At 41.5% G+C, this 9,368-nt stretch overlaps 1 protein-coding gene and 1 long non-coding RNA gene across 2 annotated transcripts; both read left to right on the forward strand.

The window, feature by feature from the left end:
• The first annotated feature begins 1,100 nt into the window (after positions 1–1,100).
• LOC143217922 (uncharacterized) lies at positions 1,101–4,177 on the forward strand. Its single transcript, XR_013010935.1, has 3 exons — positions 1,101–1,348; positions 1,417–1,485; positions 2,096–4,177. It is a non-coding gene; the product is annotated as an uncharacterized LOC143217922 (long non-coding RNA).
• A 404-nt stretch (positions 4,178–4,581) lies between these two features.
• LOC143220138 (uncharacterized) lies at positions 4,582–7,242 on the forward strand. The gene has a single exon (XM_076445872.1). The coding sequence runs from the start codon at positions 4,582–4,584 to the stop codon at positions 7,240–7,242; it is 2,661 nt and encodes an 886-aa protein (XP_076301987.1).
• The last annotated feature ends 2,126 nt before the right edge of the window (positions 7,243–9,368 follow it).

Here is a 9,368-nt window from a genome sequence, read left to right on the forward strand (position 1 = left end):
TCTACTCCAGAGATGGGCAGTATCTAAATACAAAATTATTCAAATACGTTCTAGATACAAATAACCTGTATCTTTCGCCTTGTATTCGAAGTCGATTGCAGCGCCACAATGTATCTGTAACTTCATCTGTCGAGCGCTGCGGTTTGGAGAGTTTATTCATCTGTCTCTCCGACGATTTTCTGGTTATCTTCGACTTGTATTTGAGAGTCGAATACAGCGCCACGATGTATCTTACGGTTGTATCTGTCGTTAACTTGCTTGCAGAGTTATCCGTCAGATTTTATTTGAAGAAATAGATTCGTAATCATATGGATTATTTGAATCCCCAGATGTCGCGCGAGATTTATCCGTCATCTTGTATTCGTTATTTGAAGCTCGATTTAGCCAGACGATTTATTTGACGCTTGTATTTGTGACGAGTAACTGGAAGAGATGAAAATCACATGTATCTTTATTTGATATCTTTATTTGATTTCAAATACACTGAGATCTTGATGCGACGTTGCCACGTCGTAATACATATGTAATGTAATACGAGGAACGTATTTACATTTACAGTGACTTTCATTATTATTCCATATTCGGATACTCTAATAAGGACTATAACAATTGTTTAAACAAATACATTTGTATTATTTAAACGATTGGTTAAACAAACAATTTTTATTATTTAAACACATGTTTAAACAAATAGAGTTTCATTATTTGGACGATTGTTTAAACAAGTACATTTGTATTATTTAAACGATTGTTTAATCAAACAAATTTTTATTATTTAAACACATGTTTAAACAAATAGAGTCTCATTATTTGGACGATTGTTTAAACAAGTACATTTGTATTATTTAAACGATTGTTTAATCAAACAAATTTTTATTATTTAAACACATGTTCAAACAAATAGATTTTCATTATTTGGACGATTGTTTAAACAAATACATTTTATTATTTAAACAGATGTTTAAACAAATAACTGTTTATTATTTAAGCAATTGTTTAAACAAATAAATTTTTATTAAAAAAATATATATAAATATTTATATTTTTTTATTTTGTACATATATATATATATGTATATATATATATATATATATATATATTTATAACAATATATTAATTTATGTATATATCGGGGACCGTACAAATAAGCTTACGCGACAGGTGAGCGACCGTCGCGTTGCATCGCCGTGGGTTTACGTCAGTTTACGTGTAGTGAAGTTAGTTTAGCACATGCTTGTGCACGTGTTTGTAATAGAGTATTCCAATTAATAAAAAGCGTGTGTAAGTGATTCGGTAACTTCAGCCACCTGTCACGCGATTGTGTTGGTGAAATTTGTCACTGTCACAGGTAAGTTTTTATTTTATTGATATGATATATAATTTCCATTATTTGTAACAATATGTTGACATTTTCAGGTAACCTGTCAATTCCTGATTTCCGATGACTTGGTATTGTGTTGGTGAAACTTGTCACTGTCATTTCAGGTAAGTTTTTATTTTATATTTATTTTCTCAGACATTGAAACATTACTGACAAAAGGAAAATTAAAAAATATTATTAGGTTGGAGAGAAAATTCTAGCGTATTTTAACTTTAACACTAATCCTACCAACAGCGGTCAAGATGACCAGTTCCAGATTTTTTATTTTACAATTAGAAAGATAATAATACTGATTTCATAAGAAACAATTGTATAGATATCTGTAGTAGTGCACATTTTACAATAGGAGCCATACAAAGTCTAAATAAAATCAATCTTATCATTTTTATAAGGGAACATGTGTGTACCAGTTACTTTTGAGGCTCGGTAGGTTTAGCGTTAAAGAAAACATTTGATTCAATTTATAAAAATACATGTTTAATATTATTCAATTATATAATTTTCATTATTTGTTACAATATGTTGTCATTTCTCAGATAACCTGTCAATTCCTGTTTTCCCATGACTCGCTAGTTAACATGTGTTTTGATTTACAAGCAAAATTACCTGTTTATTTAAAATACGACATAGCTTTCCCTCCAACCTAATATATTCATGCTAAAAATCTTCCCGTTTATTGGACAATGCTTTTCACCAAGAAATTCTAATTTTTAGATGCAGCGAAGATATCCAAAACATCAGTTCATCAGAAAGAAAATAGTATTTCCATACAGATGTGACTTACATTAGCGGAGGACCATGGAAAAAAACAAAACAGTTTCAAATTATTAACACAAATAAGTAGAAATGATTTATACACCCAGCACAAATTATAATAAAAACATATCATTAATAACATATTATTCCTTTCTTTTAACAACTCCTTGCGTTATTTATTAAATTATTAATAATTTAGTATAAATTGTATAAATTTATGCACAAATGTAAAATTTATGTATTCAAACGAATAAAAATTATTAATAAAAATAAATAGAGATAATTTATACACCCTGCAAAAATTATAATAGAATCTACAATTATCGTGTTATTTAACGAGCAAAAATTGTTTTAAAAATTACTGACAAATATAAACTGAATTACTTTATTAATAACATATTATTTCTTTCTTTTACCAATTCCTTCCCTTACTTATGACTTGTATGTATTTAGTTAAATGCATCTATATGGTGTGAGGTACAAAATTAAATATTGACAATACTTCACAACTTTTACAATATTTCGTACATAACCGTGGTAACGTTTAACCTTCAAAAATAAGAAATTTTAGGAGCCTACAAGCTCCCCTTGTTCTATGAGCTCCACAGTTTTTAAACCGATCATTTGTACATTTAGTGTTACGATTTGGCAACGTCGCATCAAGATGTATTTGAAATCAAATACAAATTACGATTAAAGATACATGTGATTTCATCTCTGAGAAATACTCGTCACGAATAAAAAAATTGAATAAAGTATCTTGCTACGTCGAGCTTCAAATACATCTGAAGGTTAAGATGAAATCGTCCCATTGAAATCTCACAGATACATTTCCAATAGCCAAAATCTGACGGATACAACCGCAAGATACACGGTGGCGCTGCTTCGACTCTCAAATAACTGTGAAAGATACACTGAAAATTCTCACGCTGTATCTTACGGATAGTGCCTCTTGAATAACTTCTCGCCGCTAGAGGCGTTGAATACGCATACGCAGTTACTTCGAGCTCAGATAACCTACAGATGTCAAATGAAATTTTTTGGAGAGTATCTTACAGATACACTGTGTCGAATATGTATTTCAGGAAAATAACTACAGATAAAAGATAACTTTCATTTATCTTTTATTTGAAAATTTTAGATACATTTTTGCCCATCTCTGATCTACTCTCAGGTTCCGAGAATCAGAAACTCAACGTAACGAACGCTTAGCTTCTAATAGAGCTCGACTTTCAAGATCGCGAGCTACTGAATCGGAGGCTGAGCGTGAGCTACGTTTCACCTCTGATAGAGCGCGGCATTCGGCTTCACGGAGTAGAGAAAGTTCTACACAAAGGGAAGTTCGTCTGGAGTTAGACCGCCTCAGACATACGACTCGAAGAAGTGATGAGGCAGTGTTGGTGCAAGAAAGAAGACCAAATGAAGGACTCCAATCTGGTCTATTGGGCGCTGGACAACAACCGGAGGGACTTGCTCTGCTGCCGTGGATAAGAAAAGACATGGGTGGATTTCAATATAATCCATTAATTAATTATCACGTGGAGTCTGATATTGGACGAATGGAACGCGTGTGTGTCTTTTGCAATGCTTTGAAGTGGAAGGGAGAGACTGTTGGAATGTGTTGTAGTTCTGGCAAGGTCAGATTGCCCCTAATTCAGTCGCCTCCAGAGCCACTTAATTCTTTATTGACCGGTGATAGGCCTGAATCGCGTCATTTCTTCAAAAAAGTACATTCATATAACTCTGCATTTCAAATGACCTCATTTGGAGCAAATGTTATATCCGAGGGTAACTTCATGCCTACTTTTAAAGTCCAAGGGCAAGTTTATCATTTAATCGGCTCCCTCTTGCCTTCCGAAAATGAAATTCAACCGAAATTTCTGCAATTGTACTTCATTGCAGATTATCTCTCTCAGGCTGAGCAACGAGCAGGTAATTTTACCAATATGAACATTGCCTTGCTCAGGGAACTTCAAGAAATGCTACACAACAGCAATTCTTATGTTCAGAGTTTTAAGTCCGCCGTTGATACCCTCCCTGCCGAAGCAATTCCGGATTTGCAATTAGTTATTCAAGCTGATAGACGTCCTCGGGGGGAACACACGGGTCGGTATAACGAACCCACTACTAACGAGGTAGCGGTGTTGCTGGTCAACCAGGAGTGTAGCTGTCGTGATATTATCATCAGTGGCAGGGGTGGTGAGCTGAGGAGAATATCAGAGACCCACCGCTCCTATGACGCTCTCCAGTACCCTCTTATGTTTGCCAGAGGGGAGGACGGCTACAACTTCTTGATTTTCCAAGTTGACCCCACCACTGGCGAGGAAAACGACCGCAAGAAAACATCGGCCCTCCAATTTTATGCGTATAGGATGATGATCCGTCAAAATGAGTTTAATCCCCTAATCTATTATAGGCAACTCACTAATCAGTTTTGGGTAGATATGTATGCCAAGATAGAGACCGAGCGACTGACGTATCTTAGAACTAATCAGACAAGACTGAGGATGGAAAGTTATATTCACCTCCGAGATGCCTTGGGCACGGATGAGGACCCGCAAAATATGGGCCAGTTGGTAATCTTGCCTTCTACCTTCACAGGAGGCCCTAGGTACATGCACCAACGTACCCAGGACGCCTTCTGCTACGTGCGCAAATACGGGAGACCTGATCTATTTATTACTTTTACTACCAATCCACGGTGGGGTGAAATAGTAAGGGAACTTCTGCCAGGTCAAGGCCCCCAAGATCGACATGATGTAGTATCTCGGGTCTTTAACCTGAAACTCAAAGTCCTGATTAATTTACTAACAAAAAATCAGTTATTTGGAGCTGCTTCCTGCTACATGTACTCGGTTGAGTGGCAGAAGAGAGGCCTCCCCCATGCCCACATTCTTCTCTGGCTGAGAGAAAAGATCAGGCCAGCTCAGATCGATGACGTGATCCGAGCTGAGTTTCCCGACCCTGCACAGGACCCAGAACTCTACAGTGTTGTTAAAAACCACATGGTTCATGGGCCCTGTGGTTTTCTCAACTTGCTGTCACCGTGTATGAGAGAAGGTCGGTGTAGCAAGAAGTACCACAGAGCATTCGTGAGGGAAACCATCACTGGAGATGATGGCTATCCTACCTACAAGCGAAGGTCTCCCGCTCAGGGCGGGTTTACTGCGACACTTAGGTACGGTGGCCGTGATATTATCGTAGACAATTCCTGGGTAGTTCCCTATTCCCCTGTCCTTTCGAGAACTTTAAAAGCCCATATTAATGTAGAGTTTTGTAGCAGCGTCCAGTCCATAAAATACATTTGCAAATATGTGAACAAAGGTAGTGACCAGGCTACCTTTGGTGTTAGGAACAATAGGGACGAGATCACGACTTATCAGAGCGGAAGATACATTAGCACCTCCGAGGCTGTGTGGCGTATTCTCTCATTTCACATCCACGAGAGATTTCCTCCAGTGATCCGCTTGGATATTCACTTGGAGAATGGCCAGAGGGTTTACTTCCAGCCTGAAAACCTTCAGGAAAGGCTGGAAAACCCTAAAAACACCACATTGCTGGCCTTCTTTAAGTTGTGTACAAAGGACGCCTTTGCCAGTACACTCCTGTACGAGGAAGTTCCTTCGTACTACACTTTCAACCGACAAAGAGGAGAGTTCTGTCGTAGAAAGCAGGGCACACCCGTGGAAGGACATCCAGGAGTAAAGAAAGAGCATGTTATTGGGCGAGTTTTCACCATCCACCCCAATAACACAGAGTGTATCCACCTTAGGATGCTATTGTACAATATCCGAGGCCCCACTTCATTCGCCAGCCTAAAGACAATTAATGGCGTGGTCCAGCCAACCTATCAGGCTGCCTGTCGAAGTCTAGGCCTGTTAGAGGATGATGAGCAATGGCATCAAACTCTGACAGAGGCAGCAGTCTCTGATAGCCCCAGAAAGCTGAGAGAACTGTTTGCCATCATTTTAATTTTCTGTAGTCCCTCAGACCCTCTTGAACTCTGGCACCAATTTAAAAGAAGTCTCTGTGAGGATGTGTTTAGGGACTGGCGAAGGAGGTCTATAGACACGTCTTCCCATGATGTTGAGGAACAGTGCTATGATAGGGGCTTAGCACTGTTAGAAGAGGCTGTCCAATCCAATGGAGGCCAGCCTCTCTCTCATTACTCCATGCCATCTCCTCAAAATTTAAGTATCGAACCAAACCTTCAATACTATAGAGAGGCCAACCACGACCCTGTAGAACTGGCAAGTGACCTGACCCGTGAAAACCAACTCACTGTCGACCAGAAAACAATATTCAATTTTGTTTGTGATAGTGTAGATAATTCTCGCGGCAAAATAATTTTCCTGGATGCTCCAGGAGGTACCGGGAAATCATTTTTGATTCGTGTCCTCCTGGCTAAAGTTAGGAGTTCAGGAAAGATAGCGTTAGCTGTAGCATCCTCTGGGATTGCAGCTACTCTACTTCCTGGAGGTCGGACAGCCCACTCGACTTTTAAAATCCCTATAGACTTAGATAGGAGCGAGACCCCAATCTGTAATATCTCCAGAAACAGTGACCTGGCTAAAGTGATTCAAGACTGCCATCTAATTGTCTGGGACGAGTGTACCATGGCCAATAAGAAGGCAATCGAGGCTGTGGACCGCACTATTAGGGACATTAGATCTACGAATACTGTCATGGGAAGTATCACCACTTTGTTTTCTGGAGATTTCCGACAAATCTTGCCAGTCGTTTACCGAGGTACCCGCGCCGACGAAGTTAATGCATGTTTGAAACAGTCCACCCTTTGGCCTGCCATCGAAAAAGTAACTCTCACCACCAACATGAGAGTTCAACTTGGCGGCAGCGAGGAGAGTGCCAGCTTCTCTTCTCTCCTACTCAGAATAGGAGATGGCACTATCGGCAGCGATGACAATGTGACACTGTCACCCCAGCTCTGTAATGTTGTGTCAACAATTGAAGACCTGATCTCCCGAGTGTACCCTGATGCTGCTAACATATCTAATCAGTCTGAGCAGTGGCTCTGTAACAGAGCCATCCTAACACTAACAAATGATCAGGCCACCTCGATCAACTCGGCAGTGCTCGATGTTTGAAGCTGAAGAAATGCACTACAGGTCTTTGAAGAGTACAGTAACTGCAGATGAGTCTGTTCAATACCCTACAGAGTTCCTAGAGTCAATAGCTGTTCCCGGGCTTCCCGCTTATATTCTTAAAGTTAAAATTGGTGTCCCTGTAATGTTGATGAGGAACTTGAACCCCCCCCCCAAGCTTTGTACCGGCACGAGATTGTTAATTAAGGCCCTTCACCGCCATGTCATTCATGCTATGATCCTGACAGATAGTGGCAAGGGTGAAATGGTCTTTATTCCTAGGATCCCAATCATCCCAACCAACTTCCCCTTTCAATTTAAAAGAATTCAGTTTCCGATTAGCGTTATGCTTCGCAATGACCATTAATAAAGCTCAGGGACAGACGTTGCAGATTGCCGGGATAGATCTTAGGTCGGATTGTTTCTCTCACGGACAATTTTACGTCGCCTGTTCTCGAGTTAGCAGCCCTTCTCACCTATTCATTTGCACTTCCAATAGGACCGTCAAGAATGTCGTGTATCAAGAAGCATTGCAGTAGGTTAAGGCTTTAATTAAATTTTATGACATGTATATCAACCTTTCAAACTATTACTTTCATAAGATCGTGTCTGTCTGTATGTTTGTAAAAGGATCAATTGAGGACGACTAAACATAGAAAGCTAAAACCGTGTTTGTCTGTCTGTTTGTGACGGCATAAATCGAGAACGGTTAAACGAAGAAAGCTGGGGTTTGAACCAGACGTTTATGAGAAATCAGCATACGAAAAAGTCCATTCCTTCAAAAGTTTTGACGACTTTTTCCACTGGACAACTACAACGCTAACTACTTACTTCAAGTTATGTGAATGTGGCACGTTTGCGAAAACACTGATGTATTGTCACGTTAACCTTTTTCCGGCGAGCTGTTAGACCCGCGGAAGCCGGTTACCTTCGGGCCTTGCAGGCGCTGAGACCAGGCCGCGTGCAAGCCGAGTGCACGCGGTCCGCCCGAGACAATACGAGACTCGAAGATTCGACGATTTCCTCACGAAAGCTAAAGGTTCGGGCGCCAGGCACCGCTAGGATGCCACACGAAACGCAAAACTCTGCTCGAGCTCGGAGACGCCGAGGTCGAGAGCCGAATCTTCGAGATACGCGGATCGAAAATGACGTCGCGACTAGGCCAGATGGTTCGAACACGGGGTGACTAGGACAGCCCTCTCGGCAGGACGGATCTCACAGGGAATCGAATAATTCGACTACGATATGGTCTCGAGCTATTTATTGTAGCAGTCGTTGATTTACAAAATCAGCGGCCACGTGGCCGCGACCCGAGAGCCCGCGCTCTTCATACAAGATAGCGAAAAGATGGCCGTTCGCTGCGCGGTTGTCCTACCGATTTCGCTCGCAACGATACCGCTGACAATTATCGTCGTTTCGTTCGCAACGAACTTCGGAAACGCGAGGCGCAGATGACCGGCGAACTGCGAGACTGCCGCGATGACTTCCGCACGTGAATCGCCCCGACGCGTACGTTATCGATTACGCGATCGACGCCGACGGACAGAACACGCGTTTCGACAGGAGACACAGGATTCGAGAAACGCGAAGATACCGAATTGAATTACTCTCACGAACGCGACTCCTCGGAAGACACTCTTCCGCACGCAATTTACAGAGGAAAACTCTCCCGAAATATTCCCGAACAATCTCAAAGCATTCCGAGAGGAATGCGAGCGAATTATCGAGGACGGAACGGGAAGCGTTCGTCCTCGCACGACGAAGGTCGAGCCGGCGCGCAACGAAAATACCGAAGGGATCACAAGTGCGACTTACCGCTTCTCGTGGCGTTATTGTTCCGTTTTCCGGAGGATAAACGGCTCCCGATAGAGCTGGGCTCGATGGAACTTCGCAGACGCCACGTAATCCTCTCAACGGGACACTTGGTTCGAAACTTCCGATTTCGCGGCGCGGTTACAATGTCCGAAATACGTCTCAACGTTGTGATAGCCAGCGCGACAGTGATCCATCGATTTTCGGCCGCCTAGCGGATCGAACTCGGCTCCCCCCACTCGACCGTTTTCCCGAATTGCTTATGGCGTGTTTCCACGGCGTGACTCGGCGGCACAGGAGCGTTCCCTCTTCGCGCC

This window comes from Lasioglossum baleicum, chromosome 2, assembly GCF_051020765.1.
Source record: "Lasioglossum baleicum chromosome 2, iyLasBale1, whole genome shotgun sequence".
NCBI classification, from domain to species: Eukaryota; Metazoa; Arthropoda; class Insecta; order Hymenoptera; family Halictidae; genus Lasioglossum; species Lasioglossum baleicum.

Excerpts from the sequence above, each read along its gene's own strand:
- LOC143220138 (XM_076445872.1), top strand. The coding sequence starts at position 4,582 with ATGTATGCCAAGATAGAGACCGAGCGACTGACGTATCTTAGAACTAAT.